At 41.0% G+C, this 26,228-nt stretch overlaps 1 protein-coding gene across 1 annotated transcript in view; it reads left to right on the top strand.

Annotated features, from left to right (window-relative positions):
- The first annotated feature begins 4,229 nt into the window (after window positions 1-4,229).
- The window catches only part of ADAM12 (ADAM metallopeptidase domain 12), a 181,976-nt gene continuing 159,977 nt past the window's right edge, over window positions 4,230-26,228 (top strand). The window contains 5 exon segments of the mRNA XM_081912644.1: window positions 4,230-5,508; window positions 5,511-5,543; window positions 5,545-5,589; window positions 5,592-5,724; window positions 24,946-25,079. Of these exon segments, the coding sequence (XP_081768770.1) occupies window positions 5,482-5,508; window positions 5,511-5,543; window positions 5,545-5,589; window positions 5,592-5,724; window positions 24,946-25,079 (372 nt within the window). The 5' untranslated portion in view covers window positions 4,230-5,481.

The raw sequence follows: 26,228 nt of genomic DNA, 5'->3' as shown, positions 1-26,228 counted from the left end.
AATCAAAGCCTGCCAGCGATTGTGTTGCCACTCACGTTTGGCAGTTTTCTGCGTGCGTTTGTAAACTAGCTTGGCTTGTGCATAACTAGCTGGCAGAGTAGCTGCATCGGAGGTCTTATATACATTATATATAGCACGGAGGCGCTGTCTTGCTTGTTTACACTGAGAATTATACCAGGGGGCACCGTAAGTATATTCATTTCGATTTAATATTTTGGGTGGTAACCTGAAGAAGGACGTAAGATCAGTCGTATGATGGTGGAAGCGTTTCAGCACTATGCTATGCTCGTCTGAGGCAGAGCCTATGTTAGGATGGGGCCCAAGGATTACTTTTTGAAAGAATTCTTGGTACCTTTGAGCCTGGGTCTCCGACCATTTGATTCCTCTTACTCGGAGAGATTCGTTGGTTACCATCTGGGTCGCATGTCTATGGGCCTTCGACTGCCAGTTCAGGGAGAGCTTGGCTACAAGGGGAAGATGATCACTAGATTGTATATTCTCGATCTTAAAGGTGGAAATGCACTTAAGTAGATCCCTGGAGACCAACAGGTAATCGAGGACGCTGTTTGATTTAACGCTCAGGTGGGTAAAATCCCCAGGAATGTCAGGGAGACATGTGCCATTTAAGGGGACCAGATTTAAACGGATGGCCATTTGATAGAGGAGTACTCCAGCCTCATTTGCTCTGTTGTCTTTAGAAGTTCTCCTCATGATATGATCCAGATCATAATTATCAAGGTTGGAGTAACCCACCATTTGGCTTTGGTCAGTGCGTCCAAGTTTGCTGCTGTGCGGGCGTTAAAATCGCCACCTATTTATGGCCGGGGTATTAGGAAACTTAACATAGCATGAGAGCAGATGGTCTTCTAGCGAGCCCCATTTAGAGCCAAGTTCGGGGGAAGAACCCCCAGGTGGTAAGTAGACATTTGTAACTAGAAGTGAGATCTTTTCCCACAATCAGCCCGGTAACCATAACAATTCTCTGCTTTCCTAGGGCAAAATAGGCTGAGATGGGAAACTGTGATTTTGACTTCTTACCTCTGAATGTAATATAACAGATAGTTCTGCCTGAAAGAGCTGCAGTTTGGTACTGTGAAGTCTGGCAGGCAGTGGTGGATCCTCTGAAGAACAACAGATGCACCAGCAGAATGAAAGAACAGGTTAGAGGGCATGGCTCCAAAATGTCACGATTCAATCTGCTGCTGAGCCTTCAGAATCAGTGCAACCTTCAAACCTTAGTGCAGAAATTGCCAAGTAAACATCTGCTTAGATCTCTTGTGGGGAAACTATCCCGAAGTTTCCTTAACAAAGAGTGTGCACAAGATAAATTTCTATGTAAGTGGACTGACTGAAAGCTCAAAGAGAACCCTCCCTACGTTATTAGGTACGGGCTGCAATTCCTTTGAAGTCCTTGGGGTGGGACTTATTGTGAAGTAAACATATATAACTGTGTATTCCTATTTATGAACCAGAGATATTAGCACCTTTGAGCAAATCAGGGTACATTTTTCTTACCAATGAGTTATCAAAACTAGCCTCCCAGTTATCATGGAGAAGAGGGGATGGGGCTTCAGTCAAAGCAACTTTCCCAATCTACTGCTCTCCATACATTTTGGATTACAACTCCCATCATTCCCAGTCAGCACAGCTGTGGAAGGCACCAGGTTAAAGAGAATTATCTTAAGGCATGTCTTTCATGCAGCCTTGATGCCTAGGACTTTTGTGTTGTTGTTGAGAAGTTTCTGAACTCTGTTTTGAGTGTTTGATGGTCTGCCTGTGTTGCCATTTCCAGAGGTCTGAGGTTGCAGGGTCCCTGTCTCCAGCACCCTACAGCTACCCAAAACAGCAGGAAAAAGGAGCTGTTTAGCCACTGAGAAGAAATCTTCTCAACCATTTTGTTGGAGCCAATCAGAGTGAAAGGAGATGAATTGGCCATTGAGGATTGACACTTTAAAGAGTCACTCTGGAGAAGGCATGCAGGAAGAGGGGTTGTTGTTCTGTATGCTCCAAAGCTAAGTATTTGAGAACACTGAAAACACAAGGTGCTTCCATTTCAAGAGAATGGAGTGCAAGCTGTTTTTTTTGGTGGTTTTTTTTTTACATATAATGGAACTTCAGGAAAACACAACCTAAATCGTTCCGAAAGAAGATATTGGAGCTTCCAAAGCATTTGCCATTTACGTGCACAGAAAATAGTAGATAGAACTGAAATGCATTCTTTCAAGATTCATTGCAACCCAAGCTCATGTTACCTTTTCAGGTTAATCCGCTTGAGTAAGACTATGCATTGACTGGAGAAATTCAGTTGGAAGAATTCAGGTGTGATTGATGTAGGCTAGGCAAAGATCCCAAGAGGAACAGGCCAGCAAAAATAGCTGCTACTTAAAATGTTGCTCCCAAACCATCAAGTTGCACAGCAACTATAAAGCAGTGGAATGTATAAACTTTACACACACACACATGCACTTGATGTCCCAGTTCTTTCTAAATCGAAATTATGCTTGCTTGGTGGCATCTTGTAAATACTGCTTCATAAAATTCTTTTATCCTTTCAGAATGTGGTCTCATTTTGAGACAGGCTGTTGCCAAAAGATTAAAACTGCAGCATATATATATATATTTCATAAATGCATAAATAACTTCAGGATTGTTCTGTCACTTTTATTTATATCTGAATATAATTTTACAGTGCTTTATCATTTTAATAAGAAACAACAGTTTGGCAGAATTCCCCTCTGAAACCCCAAATCTGCTGTCATTTTAAAAAACAAATCACCCAGTTTCAGATATAGCTTAGCCATTTTAACCATTTACAGGGTAATCCTATTCGTGTATACTGAGCAGGCCGGCCCATTGAGTTCAGTGGGTCTTGAGACTGGGGTGCTACTTCTTTATAAACATGCTTAGGATCAGACTGAAAACTCACTTTCCACATACTTTGAGCAGGAACCCCTGCAAACAACACAGGATTTTTCTAGGCCAAAATGTCAATATTAATACTGTGATCAGATTCGGAGGCAGCAATCACAGTTCAGTAAACCATGGCTGCTGAGGCCAAGAATGAGCATCAGACCAATGCAATACTGCCTCCACCTTTACCTTTGTTTGCATACAAGAATAGTTTGAAAAGCCATAAATTTCCATTATATCCATACTAGAAAACTGTGGTTTAATTTAATCAGGATGTTAAATCCACTGAGCTGGAAGAGTGGATGTTCTATCTAGAGGGTGGGAAATGGAAAATATGTATGTTTCCCTTTTCTTCCTCGTAGAACATCCCTGGATAGTGCAGGGAGAGGATTTTGTTGACCTCATGACACACACATTCATCAATCCCCTCCCCTCCTGGATACTTACTAAGGCTTTTTATAATGCAGCCCCCACAATGTGGAATTTTGTCTGCTATCCCGGGAAATGTATCTGCCACTCCTTCACATCCTATTTTTCCCTTGTAATTGGAAATTGTAATCCTTAGGTAACCCTTTGATATATGTACTGCTGATTGAATTTTGTTTTTGTTATGATTCTAGTTGCTTGGTTGTTTTATCCCCCCTTTTAACAATTATTGATTGTTATTTGTTTCGTTGTTTTGTTTTAATTTCTGATGTTAGCTACCCTGGATACTTTATGGATAGAAATGTAAGAATGGGATCCTTTCATAGACAATTTCCCCCCGCTATGAGATGGAAAAACGAAAAGAACAATTCATTCCATATTAAGCTTCTTTAAAATTCCACTGTGTTCTCTGGAAGTAATTAACCAGAATCTCACCCCTTCCTTTTGAAATCATTGGGATTTAGGCAGCAAATCTAAACACTTGGGAATAAGCCCCATTAAATTCAACAGGAAATACTCCTTCCATGGGCCCATGCAAAAAGGTACAGCCTGATCTAATGTGAGAATTCATGGTGACAAGGCCAGTTGCACCTCAGAGGGGACGGCATTCCACAGCCTGGGAACTACCACGGAAAAGGCCTTCTCACACACTGACCCCTCGTGAACTTCACATGGCAGTGGAACTGCCAACAAGGCCTCCCCTACAAATCTCAGCACCTAGTCTAGTCTACATGGGAGGAGCTGCTGCTTCAGATATTCTGGGCCCTTAGTCACTTAGGGTTTTATATGCCAAAATAAGCCTCTTCAATTGGACTCAGAAGCGTAATGGCAACCAGCACAGGTCCTAAAGAAGCTACTCAGGCAATAATGTCTTCCTGCACCAACTGCAGCTTCTGGGCCACCTTCAAGGCCAGCCCCATACAGAGTGCATTACAATGGTTGACTGGTAACCAGAGCATGGATCACTTCAAGTCAAGCTATTTCATGTCATCCTTAGCAGGGAGTGGGGAGGCTCCATTTTGGGAACTGCACCAAAGCCCCTAACCACCTTAATTCCACCTTGAGGGTACAAACCAAACTTGACAACTACATTTCAGAATAAAACAAGTATGTGCAGTAGCTGAATTATCACGTGCATAGACCCTTCTGTCCTCCTCACTTATTCCAAAAAGATGGATTTTTACCAGCATTACAAAGGTGGATGTCTGAATTTCAACACATACACAAAAACTGGCTTTTATCCACTTGCAGAAACTAATACTTTAGTGTTCCAAATTCTGGAAGAATGATCTGGCCCCTTTCCATGCCTGCTGCAAGTCTGTCATAAAGGAAAAAGACTGCAAACATCATCTATTTACATATGTTCCTGTGATGGGTGACCGCATGTCAGACACAAAGTAATATCTTTTCATTTGTCTGACAGCTGTGACAATGTGAATGAAGGAAGATTTAAAAACAAAAATCCTGAGGGAGGTGTGCTGAAGAAGTATTCTATTCCTCACACTTTAAAATGACATAAAATACAATCCAACCAGGCATTGGAATTAAGCACAATTATATCAGCAAGGAATCCTTTTATTTTTGAGGGGAGGGGAAGAACTCATCACTTTTTTCTGAAGCCATTTGAGTCACACACACAACAATTTGAGAGAAGAGACGTTTGAGACAAAACAAGATCATTCATCATCGCTGGAGGGGAAGAAGAATTTTACAGCCAGCCTTAAAATTAATCCCAAATGAGGGAGTCTCCTTCCAACACGAACTGAAAATTGGCAGGTCACTTGCTCTGCAAAGGAACGGTTTCTGCCTGCACGTTTCGGAGGGCGCTAGGACCCTGCGCGGGAGCAGCAGGACGAAGGCAAAGAAGACAATAATTTGTTCCATTGTAATGAGAACTGTGAGTGTTGGCAAGGGGCACTTTTTCACAGGGCCTGCCTTCTTCCACTAACGATTTTCAGTGCCTCCTGTTAGCCAACCCGGACAATTTGTTCAGTTATTGCAACGGTCAACGTATTTGATCTTGCGGGGGGGGGGAACCCCCTCTCCATCAACAGTTTAAATTAAGAGAGGGGGGGGGAATATGAAAGCAAAGCCCAACTCATCATCAGCCTATGCAGGAGCAGGAGGGGTTTGGGAGTCAGCTGTATGCAGGAAATCTCTCACATCCTGAGTTTCCGTGCTCTCTCTCTCGCTCTGTAACTGTATATTAATGGGGCTGTTCTCCAACCCCAGCTGATGAAAGTTTCTCAGTCTAGGCTAAGATGTCTATGCGTCGCCATGCAGAGCGGCTACGCTCCCTTCCTCCTCCTCCTCCTCCTCAGCCCCCTGCCCAGCTCTTGCTCCTGCTGCTGCTCAGCCTCTTAATAGCACCACCATCCGGGGCTCAAGGTAAGTTGGAAATGCTTATATACGTAACATGCATGCATGCACCGCACATATATATAACTTCCTTGTCGCCAAAGCGGCCCTCCCAAGTTCTGTCAAACGTCCACGTTTTGCATTTCTTTTGTCCTGCAAGGAAGCCGCCCTTTCGGCATATTTTCTCTGCTGTATCTCCCCGGCACCTCTTCTTCTCCCCCCTTTATATTTTACCCCCCGAGTTGGTCACACTGAACAGTCCTCCCCCTACCGCCCCGCTCTCCTTTTGTGTGACTGGTATATAGAAGGGAGCAGCGAGGAGCCGGCATTTCTCTTTCTCCGTCTCTCCGGGCGCTTCTGTCGGCGGCTCCTTCCAGCAGCCGGAGAGCCGAGCTGGGCGGGAGGCTTTTGGGCGGGGGTGGCCGGGGGGACGCTCGCCTGGCGCGAAGGACGGAATTCCCGCCCGCCGGCGCCCGAACGCCTCCCACGAGCCCTTCCAGAGGCGGCGTTTCCCTCAGCGCAAAAGCGCGGGCTTTGCTGCTCGGTTTCGAAAATGGGCACAAGAGGCGCTGCTGCCGCTTCGCGCCGGTGTTGCCGTCAGTCACTTCACGCCAAAGGGGGTTTCCGAGAGGCCATCTCTCCCCCCCCAGGACTCCACCCCGCCTTCAACAGCTGTGTGGAAATGATAAATGTAACAGGTGAAACTCCCCGTCCACCGCCGCCACCATTGCAGTCCTGCATGCCTCGTGGACACCTGTTGAATGCCAGCCTGCCTGCCTGAGTGCTGTGAAAGGCAGAGGACGCCGAAGGCGGGGCAAGGGGGGGGGAGAGATCTGCTTCACTTTCAAAGGTTGATTTCAAGACAAATCACGGGTGAATTCTAGGAACAGTGAAATGTCCCAGGAAGGGTCCTCAGGCAGGATTACCTCCAGCTAAAACTTTGAAAGGTAATTCCCGAATTCAGTGGGGATTCACTTTTCAGATAAGGCCATAGGAAGTGTGTGTGTGTGTGCAGCCCTAGTTGTACATGCCATTGCAGAAGTTGCTTATTATTGTAAATTAAGTGGTGTGCGAATATGGATTTCAGTACTGTACATAAATATTAGCCTGCCCTGTGTGTGTTTTTTAAATAAGCTTTTCGTTCTGTTTGTTTTCTGATTTGATACCAATAAGTCACTGAAAAGCAACAACAGGGCTGTTTTTTTCATTGGCATGCAACTTTTACACTACAGTTCTATGCACACTTTCATGAGAGTGACATCGTTCTGAGTAAATCTGTAGAATTTTACTTCTACCCATGTTACTAGAAATAAGTGTGTTGACCTGTGTGCATGGTTGGGTGCCCCAAGAATAGAGGCAAATATAAGTGAATCTGTAGTATGATAAAGTACACAGCCTTGTTCTCACATAACACTGCCATCCTTCCCCAACCAGGTGCCCTCCAGGTGCTAATTTAGACTGCAATTCCCACCATCCTTCACCACTGGCCATGATGGCCAGGACTGATGAGACTTGTAGTCTAAAACATCTGGAGGGCAGTGGATTGGGGAAAACTGTGCTAAACCATGGTTTGTTTGGCTCAAGGGGTAAGTAACATTTTTTGGCTTGATGATCACATTGAGGGGTTGCTATCTGTCCAAGGGCTACATACCAAACTAAGCACATTTAACACATGCAATGTGTGTACAAATCCACATACACTTAGTGGCGGGGTGGGTGAGATGCAGTTTGCGCGCGCGCGCGCGCACACACACACACACACACACACACAGTGGTACCTCGGGTTAAGAACTTAATTAGTTCTGGATGTCCATTCTTAACCTGAAACTGTTCTTAACCTGAGGTACCACTTTAGCTAATGGGGCCTTCCGCTGCCGCCACATGATTTTTGTTCTCATCCAGAAGCAAAGTTCTTAACCTGAGGTACTATTTCTGGGTTAGTAGAGTCTGTAACCTGAAGCATCTTTAACCCGAGTTACCACTGTATATATATGTACACGCATTCAGATTGCAGGGGTGGGAAGCAGACAAGATGAGCCCACACACATGCACATTCACACAGAACAGATGAAGCGGGACGGACTCAGGAGCAGATAGAGCCACACAGAAAACAGGATTTTCATTCTCCAGGGCAGTGCTAGAGTAGGAGGAGAGTCTCCTGTTCTAGCAGTTCCCTAGGGAGGAAGAAACAGAGCCACCTCTTACCTTTGAAAATGTCCTTCTTCCTATGGTATGGCACAATTGTCAGAAGGTATTTGACAGGAAGCATTAAGAAACATTTCTTCCTGTTTCATCAGCCTTCCAGAGATGTTGTAACAAGTGCACTCACCTTTTAAGACTGGTGCAACAGAGAAAGAAGCTAAAAAGAGGTGACATCCCCATTCCCACATCAGCAGTGACCACAACAGTGGAGGCACAATGATGCCACCTGCTGGATATTTTTTAATTTGGGGGGGAGGGGAAAGGTAACCAAATTATTTGGTTGGCTGGGCTTCATGGATCACCTAAAATCAGTTGGGGTGGGCAGTGGACTTGGGCCATGGGTTAGCCACCCCTGGTTTAGTTAAAGTGAGACTTGTTTGACTATCTGAACCCAGCCCAGTTTTCTGGAAACAAAGCACAATATGAGCAATGTTTTATTGTTGGCTTATGAACCATGGCTTGTTTTAATGATGGTTTGGTGTCATGTCTGAACCCAGCAGCTATGCTTAACCATGGTTTGTTTGATCACACCACGCCAGGTGCTCTGCCTGCTGTGGAAGAAACAAGTTTGGGTGGACAATACATGGCTTGTTCATTTGCTTGTTGTACTATAGCTTACTGTTGCATGTGAATGCAACCAGTGTTTGGAACCTTCCCCTTGGAATGTTTTCTCAGTATAATAGAGCTGCAGAGCTCTAATTCAGATTAAACAATGTAGTCCTATACATGTTAGAGTAGCCCCCACTGAGTTCATTTACACTTATTTTTAGGAAGGCGTGTACAGTATTGCAGTGTGCTAAAACTGGGCTTTTGCATGGAAAAGAACCTTCACCACCACCCATAGGTGCCAACTGAAATAAGGCAAGGCCCAATGGTGGTGTGTTTTTGGCATTTGTTAAAATAACCTTGTTTGCCAAGCAGTTGCTGGTTAATGATACTTAGCTTATAGTTTTCCTGGCTACTGTGGAGGTTGCTGTAGTCTTTTTTTAGTGCTGATTTTATTGAATTAGTTTTGTAATTGTGAACCAGCTTTCATTTTTTAAAAAAAATGAAATGCAGCATAGGGGTGTTTTAAATAAATAAATAACGGGATAATGATATGAGTTGATGAAGGCCATCTGAGATGAGACCCACCGTGCTGATAGATGCAAAACTTAAAGCGACATTCTCTAGCTCTTGTCAAGCACACATGCTTGTGGGATTTGACTCACAGTGTACCTCTGTACTGAATTATGCTGCTTCTAGGCTAAATACTTGGCACACAGGATCCATAATATGATCGGCATGGTATTTGTGTTAGTTTAAGGAGAAAAATTATACACCTGAGATATTAAAGCATAAAATGGGTTACTGTGAATGTAGGGTAGGCACTTCACAAAGCAATTTTATGAGTGCTTAACTGCCCAAGTGTTTATGTAATGAATTTAAATAGCTCTGAGAGAGTGTTTAAGAACTTAGATGAATAGCAAAAAAAAACCCCTATACTGCTTTTTGTAGGCAACTTATTCAGTCTCTCTTATATCGCATATCAGGTCTGTTTGTTTCTTTGGACTGCCCCATTCCAAATGTTATGTGTACTTTAAAGTCAAAACCAGTTTTGGATAATCTGTTAGGGTACTTGTCTCAGCTGCAATTAATACAATAATTACAGTACAAATAATGTATTGAACTAAAACACAGAACATATAGAATTGCAGACAGATACTGATCTTGCCAGTTTGTCCCAGAACCAGATGGACCCAACAAGTACAAATAAAAAACTGAGATAAACCCAAGCTTCTGTATTTGAAACGTTCCTCATTATTGAGGATGATTTCTGCCTTAATTTTATTGAAATGACCTTCTGTAGTCATTGAGTAAGCCATGTTATAAAAAATTGTTTCATTCGATTTTATATTATGAAGTCCATTACATATGCTTTACCTATCTACATTCCATGCAACATGATTTGTTTAGTATGAAGTATCATAGAATCATAGAATTGTAGGGTTGGAAGGGTCTCCAGGGGTCATCTAGTCCAACCCCCTGCAATGCAGGAATCCTGCCCACAGCCTTCCCTGAATGATTGAAGCTTGCACTTAGTCACAGGCAAGCACATGGCCTAATTCATTGTTCATTCGCATCTATGTGTATTGCAACAGACCTTCAAAATAGGAGATTTATGCGTTATTTAAAAGTATGCAAAAAAGCAAAGTTAGCCTTATAGGCCAGTAACAAAAAATCCAACCAAAACATCACAAAATAATTTGCAAGCTTGCAAATTCTCTATAATTCTTCACCAGCTAGATAAATAAACAGAATGGGGAAGGAAGGAGAGGGAAGAAGAAGAAAGTTTGCTGACTTGTGTCAAAGCTATGGGATATGTATCTGGTCACAGTTATAATGTGAGAGGAGGTAGCAGACATCCAGATAAAGCTCTTTTAAGTGCTTTTCAGATATTAGGTTGCACCAAGGACTGCCAGGAAGAAGAAACATAGTAATGGCTGCCTCACCATCTCTAAAACCACAAAAGCTAGAACTGACCCAGGGACTAGTTCTGCTCCTTCCCACCTATCAAAGAACCCGTGTGCTTTTCCTGGTTGCCTGTGTGAATGGTTGCAGACTTCACAACTTGAAGTATTAGCAAACTTCCCTGCCCCCGCCCCTGCCTATGGATTGTTTACCATCTAGCCCAGTGATGGCCAAACCTGGCCCTCCAGTTGTTTTGGGACTACAGTTCCCACCATCCCTGACCACTGGTCCTGTTAGCTAGGGATGATGGGAGTTGTAGTCCAAAAATAGCTGGAGGGCCAAGTTGGGCCATCACTGATCTAGCCCAATGGAGAGTTAGGGAGAACTTGGAAGATTGCACACCATTTTGCAATATTTTAAATCTTTGTTTTGTAATATACCACTGCAAGAAATAATGAAATGGTGGGAAACTAGGGAGTTTGGAGTTCATCACATCTGATGTGATATGAGACCAGCAATTCAGAAAGCGTCAAGGTGAAAGTCGCTTAAATTGCCGCTCAAATTCGATTGTCTCCAAATTATACTGGCCTTTGGTCTATGGTCCCTTGAAGGCTCTTATATTGAAGCCTAGAGGTTTCTTTTTCTCAATTTCTAGGAGAGTCCTCAAATCAAATTGTTGGTCCCGCATTTCTGTACCTTGTCTCACTTGCTAGTCCTGATAGTACTACTGCCAGAAATTTATTTACAATGGTACCTCGTGTTGCATAACCTCCAGGTTTGGAATCTTCAGGTTACGGCCATGGCAAACCCAGAAGTGTATACTTCCAGGTTTTGCCGCACACACAGAAGTGCTCTATCGCATTGCGCACGTGCACAGAAGCAGTGCCTCTAGTTATGGATTTTTCGGGATGTGCACAGCATCCGGAAACGAATTAAATCCGTAATCAGAGGTACCACTGTATTGCCAGTGGTGCATTGATGACATATACTCTGGAGGAAGGAAGGCACTCTGATGTGTAGCAGGAAAGGGAGATGTCTGAATATTAAAGAGACAGGGGTCTGAGGTCGACTGGAATAAGGCAATCCTATTTTGTGGATAGAATCCAATTTAGATTAAGGCAATTATAATTAGTTATATGCCCTTGGTTTGCAATGAACCAGTGTGGCTTTGAAAAATTTGGGACCCAACTGAGAGTAGAAATTATTTTTGTAATGACTGAAAGTCAGTGTGGTATAGCAGTTTGGGTGCTGGACCCTAGACCTGGGAGTCTAGGGTTCGAATCCCCACTCAGCCATGAAACTCACTGTGTTACCTTGGGCCAGTCACCATCCCTCAGCCTAACAAATCTCACAGGGTTGTTGAGAGGATAATATGGAGGGCAGGAGAGCAGCTACTTGAGCTCTTTGAAGGAAATGTCAGATATAAAAGCATAAATGAATGTCATATGATTACAAAATATTGATAATAATTTGAGACAGAATACTAGGCACACTCACTAAGGCCTGTTTGATGCATTAAATCTTTCTTATAAGTAAACATGCATTGTTAGTCTGCAGTTCTATTCCTACTTTCTTGGAGTAAGGGCCATTGAATTCAATGGGGCTTACTTCTGGGTGGACTTGTATAGGATTGTGCTGTCAGCTATTTTCATAGCATGTCAAATCTACCATGCAAAATATTTTAAATATGTGCACTTTGTGTTTTTTAAAAAATCCATTAAGACTTTAGCTATCATCTTCAATGCTTCAAAAGCATGGTGCTATTAAAATGACTTCATTTCAGTGTCATTTCTGGCCCAGAACTTGAGTAAGAATGAGGACGACTTGAATTTACTGTTTGTGTATCTGAAAATACAGTACAATGAAACCATAGATTGGATAAACACATTTTTTCTTCTCCAAAATATATGATCTAATATGGCAACAAGTGGAATACTCCATGGCCTGTTAATTGTGCTGGCTGATAGCATACAGCAAGGCATACAGATCTGAATGTGGAACTTGGCAAAAATGCCTCTTGCATCTGTTGCCAGCAGTTACACAAAAGATCCTAATCAGGCACATATTTGAAACTTTTTCTGGTAGTGTCCTCAATTTGTTGTGGTGTATGTGTTTTTATATTTGTGTCCCTTTCAAAATATGAGCTGATTGAATGTAGCAAAATACCCCGCTTATGGCTGCTTATCTGTGAAAGATTAAATTACAATGTGAACGTCGCGCCATCTGAATGGTGATATGATGCAAAACACAAAAATATTGAATGAGTAATCCTCCAGCTCTTTGTCTTGACACTGCATTAAGTGAAATGAACATGCAAGCAGGCAGGAGCTGGAAGTATTTGAGTTGTTCTATTTATTACTAGCCACAGATGCAAGGACTAATCCCTATGTATTAGTTCTCAAGGTGCTTTTTGGTAGAAACTGGGGGGGAAATAGGAGGAACACTGTTTTATCTTTGTAAAACTGATCAAAATGAGATGTTGGTCACATAATATAGTTACAAAATTTACAGTGGTATTGTGTCTATGACTTTTCATGCCATCCTTTGTTCTCATAGCTGTGAATTAAGCCCTTTGTACCTATATATTACATATATTAAATTTATTGGCTGCTTTTTTAACCAAGGTAACTCAAAGCAGCTTACTATACAGCGTTAGAAAATCAGATATATAAGCTAGGCACCAAATGGCTCCTTAAACCAGTGTTACCATCGCCAAAATGGAATGCACATTATTTCCAGTAATAGATGCATTTTTGCACACATTGCTTGGCTGGAGAACTGCATTGCAAAATTTGGAGAAATGAAAGTTTTTAAAGATGTCTGTGTTTTGTTTCACATATAGTTTCAGAAAGTATGAGTTAGGTAGGTTCACCTTCACATGTGAATGGAACTCAATTTCTTTCCCATTTCTAATCACCAGCTGCCTACCTGGCTGCTTCATCTTATAGTAAAAAGCCCCTCAAATTTATCTGTATTTTGCCATTACATTTTGCCATTTCCCTTCTCAGGGCTTACCCACACTTCCTATTGTCCCTCTGCTTTCCCCTAGTGGGAAAACTGCTCTTAGCACTCAGTTGGAGTAAACAGCAATACAGGTTTTCTCCAGATTTCTGTTTTCTCCTGTTTAGCACTAAGGAGTGGATTTTCCATGGGAGCAAGGGGGGAACGGCTCAGACCCATACCAAGAAAGTGTGGGTCAAGCCAATATACAAGAAATGAAAGGTTTATAGAGATACTATATTGACATATATACCAGGTATTTTTAAAGATACAGTCAGCTTTGAAATATTTGACTTATATAAGTTACGCTCTTTCAAGCTGCACCAAACATATGCTTGAATGACTGATGGAGTCATATGGCTCCCAGAATGAAGCACTTTATTGTGTACAGAACTGCAGGCTTCCAAAGGTTATACCACAGAAGCTGAAATATTAAGAAGACCCAACTGTTAAGGAAGCATGTGCTACAATGGGTACTATTATATTTATGAAAGGCTGTTTAATCCCTTCCCAATATAGCAGTGTATTCAGCTAGCCAAGTAGTAAAATTAGCAGTCTTGAGATTATAAAATCATAGAATCATAAATTTGTAGAGTTGGAAGGAACCTCATGGGTCATCTAGTCCAACCCCCAGCAATGCTGAAATCTCAGATAAATTACCCATGACAGATGGCCATCCAACCTCTGTTTAAAAACCTCAAGGAAGGAAAGTCCACCACCTTCTGATGGAGTCCATTCCGCTCGCAAACAGCTCTTACCTTCAAGGTTCTTCTTGATCTTTAGTTGGCATCTTCTTTCTTGTAACTTGAAGCCATAGGTTTAGGTCCTACACTTCACAGCAGGAGAAAACAAGCTTGCTCCATCTTCCATGTGATAGCTTTTTAGATATTTGAAGATGGCTATCTTCTTCTATCCTCTCAATCTCCTCTTATCCAGGCTAAGCATACCCAACTCCCACAACTGTTCCTCATAAGGCTTGGGTTTATAGACCCTTGATCATATTGGTTGCTCCCCTCTGCGCACATTCAAGCTTGTCAATATCTTTGTTAGTAACAGCCAGAACTGGACATAGTACTCCATGTGTGGTCTGACCAAGGCAGAGCAGAGTGGAACTATTGCTTCCCTTGATTAGGGCACTATATGTTGATGTAGCCTAGACTAGCATTAGCCTTTTTTTGCTGCTGCATCACACTGTTGCTTCATGTTATGTTTGTGGTCTACTAAGACCTCTAGATCCTTTTCACACGTACTACAGGCAAGTCAGGTGTCCCCCATCTTATTTTTGTGCAGCTGGTTCTTCCTGCCTAAGTGTACAACTTTACATTTGTAGCTATTGAATTTCATTTTGTTAGTTTTGGTCCAGATCTCCTCCAATTTGTTAAATTCAAATTGTCTCTTCTATGTCATTAGCTACACCTCCCAGTTTGCTAATTTAATGAGCATCCCCTCAATTCCTATTCCAAGTCGCTTATAAAGACATTGAACAACAACGGGCTCAGGACAGAACTTTGTGGGGCTCCATTTGTCACTTTTTTCCAGGATGATGAGGAACCATTAGTGAGCACTATTTGGGTTTGGTCAGTGAACCAGCTAAAATCCACCTAAAAGCTACCTCATCCAGCCCACATTCTACCAGTTTCTCCACAAGAATAGCATGGGGGACTTTGTCAGAAGCATTACTGAAATCAAGATACACCATGTCCACAGCTTTCCCCTGATCCGCCAAGCTTGCAACTCTATCAAAAAAAGAAATGAGATTCCTCTGGCATGACTTGTTTTTGAGAAACCCATACTGGGTCTTAGTAACCACAACATCCTTTTCTAAGTGCTCACAGAACAACCATTTAATTGTCTGTTCTAGGTCCTTTCCTGGTGTTGATGTCAAGCTGATGTTACCTGGGTCTTCTTTTATCCCCCTTTTAAAGATGGGAATAACATTTGCCCACCTCCAGTCTACAGAGGCTGCAGATTACACCTGCAACCTCCTTTAGTACCCTTGGGAGAAGCTCATCAGGCCCTGGAGATCTGAATTCATATTGAAGGCATATTTTGTCTTGCGGGTTTTTTATCAGTACATTGTAACTCAGAAGGAAGTGATTCACTGAAAAGGAAGTGATGACACTGAATATTTCTTTGAACTGCAATGTAGCAAAGTTTATTTTAGCTGCTTAGCTAAAGGGGCAGTAATACTTGAAACTCATCCTTCTCATTCGAGTAGTTATGTCTTATGAATCTAAGCAATGCAAAAGATCAAATGGACATGCAACAAACCTCCATGTAGATTAGTTTGAAGCTGGCAGCCCTGTCAAGTTAGAGAGAGGATACATTTTGATTAGAAGCAGAAGGCACTGAATTAATTTCAGAAAAGCATGGAGTCATCTAGCTGCTGTTTTGTCCTCAGGCTCATCAAAGGCCTTAGCTGATCTTTAATGTTCCAAAAAAATGTTACATGACTATTAATTTTGTAGAGAAGAAAAATACATGATGTAAATGAACAAGATAAGCTGGAATTAAGATTAAAAAGAAAGAAAAAGAAGCAGCAGGATGTGCTGTTGAATGAATGTTTTGTGGAAGAAAGGGTACACTTTATTCCCTTTGTAGGATTCAGTAAGACTTGGACTGTATATACATAACACTGAATAAAAGGTAAAGGGACCCCTGACCATTAGGTCCAGTCGTGACCAACTCTGGGGTTGCGTGCTCATCTCGCTCTATAGGCCGAGGGAGCCGGCGTTTGTCTGCAGACAGCTTCCAGGCCATGTGGCCATCATGACTAAGCCGCTTCTGGCGAACCAGAGCAGCACACGGAAACGCCATTTACCTTCCTGCCGGAGCGGAACCTATTTATCTACTTGCACTTTGACGTGCTTTCAAACTGCTAGGTTGGCAGGAGCAGGGACCGAGCAATGGGAGCTTACCCTGTCGCGCGGATTCGAACCGCTGACCTAATCAGCAAGTCCTAGGCTCTGTGGTTTAACCCACAGCGCCACCCGCGTCCCTAACACTGAATAGGACTTAACATTTTTAGCAGATCATTCTAGCTATTCTCAAAGACGCTATTTGATAGATACTCATTTTCTAAAAGCTGGAAGTAGTGCCAGCATTGCGGCCCCTTTATCTTTGTAAACTTCTCTGCATGGATAACTTGTACAGATATTGGTTAGATTTTCAGAATGCCCGTTGAGGTCAGTAATGAATGGAATAGGGCTGAAGAAACCACAGCCTAGTCTAGATAGGATGCCAATTGCATTTTTTGAGTGGACTGTTGAGATTGTGGATATGGCTATTTTACGTTGGGTCATACTGCTTGTGGTGTGCTTCTAGATTGTAAGGAGGTAGCTGTGGTCAGGAGTTAATGAGCTTTAGCTAATACACCAGCTGTCCTGCCTTCAGGAAAATGAGGAACTTGCTGATGACTTCTAACCTTAATACTGATCCAGAATTTAGGAGCATAGCTCTTGGGAAGGGGTCATCTGCATAGAGTATCCACTTGACCACTGTATTCCTTTTTGTTTTAGAAAGTCTCTGCATTGCATATTATCTAGGAGATGTTGTAGTTCAATGATCAAATGTGCAAATCTAAGGTGGAAACATAGGCTTCATCTTTTTGTGTGTGGAACGAAGCACTAGGAATGATCGAGGAATCTGATGCCATCGTCTAATGTGGTCATCTGAGTAGTTTCAGAGCCATGGTAAAATAAAATAAAACAGAAATCACAAGCTTTATGTGGGTTTTCCATAAACTGAAAAAGTTACCTATTGTTCTAGATGGGTGTATTCTTTTTCAAATGCAAGTGTCCTTGACTGTTATTCCCCTGTCAGTGTTTGATTGATAATTCTGCATTGTAGATGGTATCCCGTTAACAATTTGGGACCAGTTTACCTGCAAGATTGCCCTACCCCATCTATGCCGACTTGACCATTATTTCAATCTGTGAAACTCTAGCATTGTTACAGGTGCCATATAATGCTCCTTCTGAACATTTCTGTTTAGCCAAGCATGCTCAGATATGTAGAATGTTGATGGGTGTTTTAATTGGGTTCTTTTTTAAGCTTATTTTTGAATTTAATTATTTTTGAATGTTTTAAATAGTCATTTTTACCTATTTTTAATGATAATTTCATTTTTTAAAATTCTTTTTGTAAATTGCTTTGAGGTTTTTGAGACTCAAGTGGTAGATAAATAAATAAATAAAATCATGCTGCCCACATTTTCACCAAGCAGAATATTCTGACAGACTGATATTTTATTAATAATGTTAAATGTTTGTGATTATTAAATACATCTATTTCTTTAGAGGGCAGCGAGTGTTAATTCCTCCAGAATTTTCCATATTGTTTATCTCTCAAAGGCTTCTCTTTCCCTTTCTGTGAGTAAAAATAAAAGTTCTTTTTCCTTGTGTTGTTTACTTCCATGGCAGCATTAAGTCTTTCCTTTCATGATGTTATGGAAGGAAAAGAAGTAATAATAAAAGCGTTGTAGTATATTGAAGATTGTTATCATTTGAGTTCATACTCCTCTGAAGGCTTGTGAGCTGGGAAGAATAAAATGCTTTCCATCTACCGGTATATCTGACCAATGATTGGTAGGAAGTATTTTCATTATGTTTGAGCAAAAAATAAAGGGGTACTATATGATTGAAAGGAGCTACTTTCAGTGCACACTGAAGTTTTTTTTAAAAAGTTTCACACTTATGATTTTTATACGTCTTACTATAATAAAAACTTTAAAGCAACAAATAGCATTTCCTAAAAACTGAATAAAAATAGATAAAAACAAAATGCAACCATATTTCTTAAATAAAAGCTGAGCAGTGTGCAAAAACATTAATAAGTAAGAGTCAGGGACCAGGAAAGTCTGTATAAACTTAAGTTTTTAAGGAGCATTTAAAAGGAATTACTGTCTCTGCCTCACAAATTGCCTGAGAGAGGACATTCCACAGAGTAGGTGCAACCACCGAGAAGGCCCACTTCCATACTGTCACCAAGTGACTATCTGGCGGACATGGAACAACAAGCAGGAGCTCTTCCAAAGATCTTAAAGACACATGACATTAATGCCTTTGCTACATTTAAATGGGTTATAATTAAGAAATATTTGATTGAAAAAGGAAAATAAATGTACTGATTAAAAAGGATGAAAACCCAAAGCTTTAAAAGGCTCAGTAAGATGGGGAAAAGTCTGCCTTGCCACTTTCAATCTAATGTAAAGCTTGCCATAAGCTATAATTTTATATTTACAAATGTACCAGCAAATAAATTATAATTATTAATTTAGGTAAAATTAGCTTGATACTCAGCTGGAGCAACTGGGCTCTAACTGTGATTAATTTTCAATAGTACAGTGCTGGGCCATGTGCAAAGTATTAGGGCATTGCCCCCCAAATCACAGTACCTTTTTGTAAATAAGTTGCAGTAATTGATGCACTGTTCACAAAGAAGCCAACCAGTAATTGTGTAACAGCAATGGGTTGGGTCATGACCAATAACATTTTAAGGTTTCTAAGTTGCTGATTGATAACCTTTCTGTTGCTTTATCTGTCTTCATTTGTTCTGAAAATGTGTTTTATTGTTGTGTGGTAGATTATTATATTGATTATTTTTTACCCTGTCCCAATATCAATAGATGAAGGTGGGGCTATAAATATTTAAAGAAAAAACAGAAGCAGAGAGAGCATATATTTGGTGGCTGTAGTGTTTATGCACTGAACTAAATGTAGGCAGACGTTTTGGAACACAGCCATATGAGTGAACATCCAGAAGCTTACTATCTTTTGTTTCCCCGTATGCTTACATCTCATTTCCTGTTTGTTTCTTACACAATGTAGGTTCTCCTGTGTTTATAACAAGCTTTTCTGCCTTCCGTATCTCAAACATAGAAAAGAATTAAGAATATACATTCGGCATTGTTTGAATTGTATAAGTTACTCTTCATTTCTTGCCTTGACCCTTTGACATCTATCTGCATCCCCCCTTTTTTAGTAAGTTGTTGTGAATCCTGTTTTGATTTCCTGTGTGATTCTGTCTAGCTGACACAACTTCCTTTGTGTCTCTTTAGGCAACTTACAGCCCTTGTTTCATACTGGCATGCATCCCTCTCTCATACAAATGCTATCTCTCTCTGAAATGTTTTGTCCATTTCACCCTTTTCAAATAATTTATCAGTATGAGAACGCCCTATTTATATGGTATGTTCCCCTGACTTTAGCAGTCTTTTGCACAGTTCACACACTATATCTGAAAAGGTTTACAGGTTCAGTATAATTATTCTATAGGAAGCTCAGTCCTACTTATTTGCAAACAGGAAAATGATTGTCTTACAGCTAAAACTGGAATCTGTTGTTACCTGATGAGGAAGCCAAAGCTGTAAGATTCTGCCCTAATTGTAAGACAAAGCCTATATCCTGTTTTTACTTCTAAATGCAGTTGGTATAGAGATGTGCTCGTCTTCATGGCTGAATTAATGACCCATCAAATACTGCAAAGAAGTACCTGTATTTTATCAATCAGCCTTACAGCTGATTATAGTGAAGCTATTATAGCAAGAGTGGTCAACTCGTGGCCATTCAGATGTTGGTAGACTACAACTTTGACCATCCTGACTTTTTGACAGTCACTGCTACTTACCAGGAGGGGTGAGGGGGTTGGGAGCTGCGTGTAGCGCCATCTGCTACTAGGATGATGAGATTTGGAAATCAGCAACATATGCCACACTCCCTGGAAAAGACCCTGATGTTGGGAAAGATGGAGGGTACAAGGAGAAGGGAACAACAGAGGACGAGATGGTTGGATAGTGTTATCGAAGCTACCAGCATGAGTTTGACCAAACTGCGGGAGGCAGTGGAAAACAGAAGTGCCTGGCGTGCTCTGGTCCATGGGGTCACCAAGAGTCGGACACAACTAAACAACTAAACAACAACAACAACATATGTCACAGGTCCCCACCCCTGAACTGACTACTTCTTGTACGTGGTTGCAGGAAGACAAAAAGGACCATTACTACTCAGTCATAATGGATCACCTAAGAAGAAGCCTCAAATGTAAAGCTAATTTTTAAACATTGTTCTACACATATAGGCAGATGCAGTGCTGTTTTTCGGGGGGGGGGGCAGAATTTGCCAGAATGCACCATGAATGACTCCCTTGTTCTCTTATAATGGCAATGCCACCTATCTGAGAGGTGCCGGAACTGAGATCTGGTGAGTTCTGGCTGGAAAAAAAGCCCTGGGCAGATGTAAAGATCCTCAGCACAGGATACCAAAGCAGGAACATCTAAAGGGGCTGAGTGTCTGGATATTTTAATCCTTGTCTTCCCAATTCAGAGAGTAATGCATGGAGATAGAAAGCATGACTGCAGTACTCTGTGTGGTATACGATAGCACGTGATAAGTGCATGATGTTATTTGCATAGTCTAACAACATCTGAAGGGTCTTTGGCACTTGACTGGTGGCTAGGCTTCTTGTCCCATGAACAAAAGCCCTCTATGAAATGGAATGGAATGGAATATGCCCAGCCCATCTTGAGACTGTTGTGCTGTGTTCATTTTAGAGAATAGTTAATAGTAATGTTGGAGAAATCTTAAATGGGCCAACTTTAGTTGATGCATACAGGCTTTTAACCAGGCACAGGCAAACTCGGCCCTCCAGATGTTTTGGGACTACAACTCCCATCATCCCTAGCTAACAGGACCAGTGGTCAGGGATTATGGGAGTTGTAGTCCCAAAACATCTGGAGGGCTGAGTTTGCCCACGCCTGTTTTTAACCATTGCACAGCTGCCTGAAGAGCTCTGTAAAGTTTAAAATTCCACGTGCACCAAAAGAAAGTGAGATAACATTACCTAACTTCTAACTAGTTGGGCTGTATTGTTTCAGTTTTGTCATATATTTAGTATCATATATTTGGTTCTGTTGAAATCCTTCTATTTCTTCCCGGTGCTTCAGAGTTAAATGTTTTTACTAGCATTAGTAAATTAGCTAACACTGAAGCAAAGGTATCATTTGGTCTCCCAAGATTTCTATCTATCTTCTCCACACACACTCACCCATTTATTAAGCGTTAATAAATGTTGCACATTAATAAATTCAGCACTGAAAAAAAATTGCAGAGAGAAATATTTTGCTTTTTAAGATAAAAGTTTATGAAGTTTTCCATGGAGGCTTAACATTTATGAATCTTGTAAAGTAGTTAGTATAAAAATGAAGTCATTTAATTTTAAATAGTTGTGACTGCTCTAATGAGCTGAAAAGATTTCTGCACACACATTGACAAAATCTACTTTTTTCATATTATTTTTTTTGGTCAAGTTTCACTTTTTATTTTACCTGGACAATGATCCTTTCTTCCTGGAAGAATTCAGATGTTATTTTCAAGAATTTGCAGTTAAATATTTATAGTATTAATTAGTAGGCTAGTAGCATTCCCCCCTGACCCTTCTTTGATGACACTGTTTTGATTCCTCATGGTTGATATGAAACTGTGTAGATTTCATTTCATGCTACGCTTAGAAAAGTAATGCTATGCGTGCTCAATATGTGTGAAAAGTCCCCCCCCCTTCCATAGCAGTAGGAAAAAAATAGTTTTAAATGGCCAAACTACTCCTTCCTATCTGTGTTGAAGGTTTAATTGGGACAAGAAATAAAATGTGGCTTGGAGAGATTTGATGGTGATCATGCGCTGATTTGATGGAGGTAATCTGATTAAGCATATGCTCTGTTCAGAGTCATTGGGTGGGACTACATTGCCCTCCAGGCATCCCAGTGCTGCATGTTGCTGGCATTACCAACAGAGGAAGGAGAGAGGCAGCAAGGGGCTCAGAGTGGTGTGGGCACAGTCTGGTGTGAGCACACTCATGACACCAAATCCACTCTGTACCAAATAAACAACTATCTGACTTTTAGAAGACATCTGAAGACAGCCCTGTTTAGGGAAGTTTTTAATGTTTGATGTTTTATTGTGTTTTTAATAGTCATACCTCGGGTTACAGATGCTTCAGGTTGTGTTTTTTTCTGGTTACGGACCCGCTGAAACCCGGACGTTCCGGAATGGTTTACTTCCGAGTTTCGGGAGTCGCGCATGCACAGAAGCGCTAAATCGCAACCCGCGCAGACGCGCCGCTGCAGGTTGCAAACATGCATCCTGCACAGATCATGTTCGCAACCCGAGTGTCCACTGTATTCTGTTGGGAGCTGCCCAGAGTGGCTGGGGAAACCCAGCCAGATGTGCGGGGTATAAACAATAAATGATGATGATGTAGTAGCCTTGCCCCTCTAGGAATGATATGACATCTCCCTCACATTCAGGGACTCTTCAGTGGCATAACTGTCTCACGCTGGACAGGCACTATCATGTCTGCAATTCTATTTAACATTTATATGAAACCTTTGGGAGCAGTCATCAGGAAGCTTGGTGCACATCGTCATCAGTATGCTGATGATACCCGGCTCTTGTTTTCCCATTAAATCTGAGACAGGAGATGCTGTGCAGAAACTGAACCAGTGCCTGGATGCAGTTGTGTAGAGAACGAAGGGACGACAGATCGATACCGAATTTATTTATTTATTTCATTAATGAATTGTTTCCTGTCCTGAAACAATTTGCAGTATCATCACATATATGAAACCAGTTAAAAACAATTGCACTTTAAAAAAAACAATTTCAAAAGACAATTATAAATATAAAAACAGTTTAAAACAACAGCACATACGTAAAATCAATTCAGTTCCAAGATAAATACCAACTGAATCCTTCTAAGATAAAGACACACTGTGGGTAAATGGTTTCCTTGCCTGTTCTACATAGGGTTACATTCCCTCTACAGAAACAGGAATGCAGTTTAGGGTGCTCTTGAAACTATTTTCCCGGGTGGCCTTTGTGGTGAAGAGTGCCTTTCTCCAGCTGCACCCTTTCATAGATAGGGATAATTTGGTCATTGTAATGTGCTGTACATGTGGATTCTCTTGCAACTGATCAAGGGGCTGCAGATGGTGCAGAATGATTATAATTTGATACATGCTAGGAACTAAATCCACTGAACTCAGTAGGACTTACTTCTGAGTAAACATGCCGAGGATTGGTTTGCAGCCTTTTAAGATCTCGCACTACATATAAATGGATCGTCTCACGGATTGTCATTACTAAAATACAGAGCTGAAGTTTGGCTGCAGTCCAACCAAGTTAAACACTTAAATCTCATTAGAATCATGTTAAAATTTCTCTGACCTAGAAGTATGCAACTTTGACTGGACCAAGCCCATAGTGAGTAACTTGAGACCCATGGAGCTTTATTACATTTTAGAGCTGTTTCTCTGGCAGCTATAATTAGTATAATTAGGAGTAAGAAATAAAAGCCAGAAACCAGTTGCTTTTTTGACATAGCGCTAATAATCTGGCTCTGCAGTGCATACTGTGTTAGCTTGTATCTTCTCTTTTTGAGATGATTCTTTTGCTAATGTGCATCTAGAACACCTAGGGACTGTAAATACACTGCGACTTTCATGTTCCGGATAAAACATTTTGAAACTACTGAGATAATTGATAATTATGTCCATGGCAGGGGAAAAAACAAACTCAAATAGCTTGTAGAAATGGCACACGACTGTGGGGTTTTATTCAGAGAAGAATAAAATGTTAAAGATCTTAAACATATTTAGGGAAGCTAATACAAAGTCTTAAATAAAATGGTTAAACCCTTTGTGCAAAATTAATGTGAAGATCCATGGGTGTAGCCAGGGTTTTTGTTGGGGGGGCAGGACTTGTGTGGGGAGCCCCAGAACTGACATGATTGGTTCAGTTTGTTATTTCTATTGTTTTACTTGATCTATGGGGCGGCAGCTGCCTCGCTACCCTCTCCCCCCCCCCCCTTGGCTATGCTCATGTGAAGAGCTATATAACTGAGATGTAACCTTATTGTAGGATAGCAGGTACTCTGGTAAAGGAAAAGAAAGAACATAAGAGGAAATTGCTATTTATTTATCTTTAATGGTGTTGCCATACTAGGGTGGTTTTGTTCTAATGTTGCACTAAACAATGGTTTAACAGTAACTTGAATTAGCCAAGCTTTCCCCAGGCTCATGTAATTCCCTTTCTTTCCTTCTCTAGTGTAGCTGCAAGAGGAAATAAACCCCAGTTTAGCATCATCCGAGCCCTAAACTATTGTTAATCTTAACTATGGTTACTGAAAACAGAGTGCCTATACAGCATGCAGTGGAGACATGTGAGAAACCTCTGTCTTTTCAGCATTTACTCTAATATCTTACCTTAGCCTCAGGGACCTTCTGAAAAGTTGCCACGGACCACAGTCTTAAGAAGCAACTGGGTTGGTGTAAAGTACCTTCCATTATCATTTTCCCTTCAATTTCAAGTTAATCTCTTTCTATTCCTTCTTCCACATGTGGAACCGATTTCTTTATCTACTTCCAAAGTGAAAACAACATAATATAGAACCAAAAAGCAGACCACATAGATGCTTACTTGTGTATCACATCTTGAAGTATTACATTGGTGTTTTACCTTTTCAGTTTATTTCCTTTAGCAATATTTTGTATAGTATGTGCAATATGTTTGTTAACATTAATCCCTCCCCCCATTTTTCCTCTAGGAGGGGATGCAAAGCAGAAGCTGGAATTCTCTAGGCAATGGATTTCGAAGAACCAACCAGCGCACTATGAAATAATAGTCCCTTATCTCCTGAGTAGTGAAAAGTGGACACCATTAAAAAGCTCGTATTCCAAGGTATGTATTCATTTGGCTGTTTATTGTTATATAACCTCATAGAATACAGCCCATCTGCATGCAGGATTGCAGTGATAGCCTGCAATATTCTCTCTCTCTCTCTGTGTACAAACATATTACTAAATGGAATCATACTCTTAAATTATTTAGAGTCCATAGAGAGAGATACCACATAATGTAACTCATTGTTTAGATTTCATCTCATGATGCTGATTCATTTTTGTTAGCTAGGGTTTTTGAAGATATGAGCTTTCCCCAACTTAAAAGACCATAGAGGCTCTTTTGTTATATTTTTCTCTGTCTGAATGTTTGTGGTTTAAAACAGAAATCTAAACTGCATTATTTTGTTCTGTTACTTAATATAGCTATCAAAAAAGTGATCAACAATGGATTAGTAGAATTAAACAGAAGCCCGTTGAAAATAAGATAACTAGACTAACAAATCTCAACTTTTGCTTCCAATCTTTATTCAGTTGATTTTGCCAGTTGCAAAAGTCATTTATTGGCCAATTGTGACATTATAAAGGTTACCAGCTTTTCTGGGTATGGTAGTACATTGGAATTCTGAGAGGATGTTGTATGTGCCCCCACACACATACTTTATTTTTCCTTGACGTCTGTGCTGAACTCTGATTCAGCAGAATTTACAGTATATGGATTCTGTTGAATTTGAATAATTTTACATGGGGTTCTTCTGAAAACACCATCCATTTGATCTAAGGCTTGGATCTCCAAGGATATTCATGGCTTTCTTTCTTTCTTTTCTTTCTTTTCTTTCTTACTTTGGTGGCTTTGTTGCCATCCTGTGAAGTCACAAAGCACTTCTGTGGACAAAGAGGTAACTAATGATTTGAAGGTAGCTCTGAGGTGATCCCTTGTCAAAATGGCAAAGATTAATGTGGATCCATTTGTTGAATTTATATGTTTGTACCATGACAGCACTGAAAAGCACCAGATGATTGTTGTGGCTCAGTAAATAGAGATGTAGATTTGATGGTGGGTTGCTGGCTGGAAGAGGGAATTTCAGAAGGATCTGTCTTACTGCATCTGACCATAGGCCTCTGAGGCTTTGTAAGATCCAGAAGTTTCCGGTTGTATCAGAAAGCACCATATTGGTGACTACAGCCTTTTATGGTACAATTAGAATTT

This window comes from Podarcis melisellensis (genome assembly GCF_964234715.1).
Source record: "Podarcis melisellensis genome assembly, chromosome: 5".
Lineage (NCBI taxonomy): Eukaryota > Metazoa > Chordata > Lepidosauria > Squamata > Lacertidae > Podarcis > Podarcis melisellensis.
The sequence above is the reverse complement of the archived record's forward strand: the minus strand, read 5'-3'. Positions and strand labels throughout refer to the sequence as shown.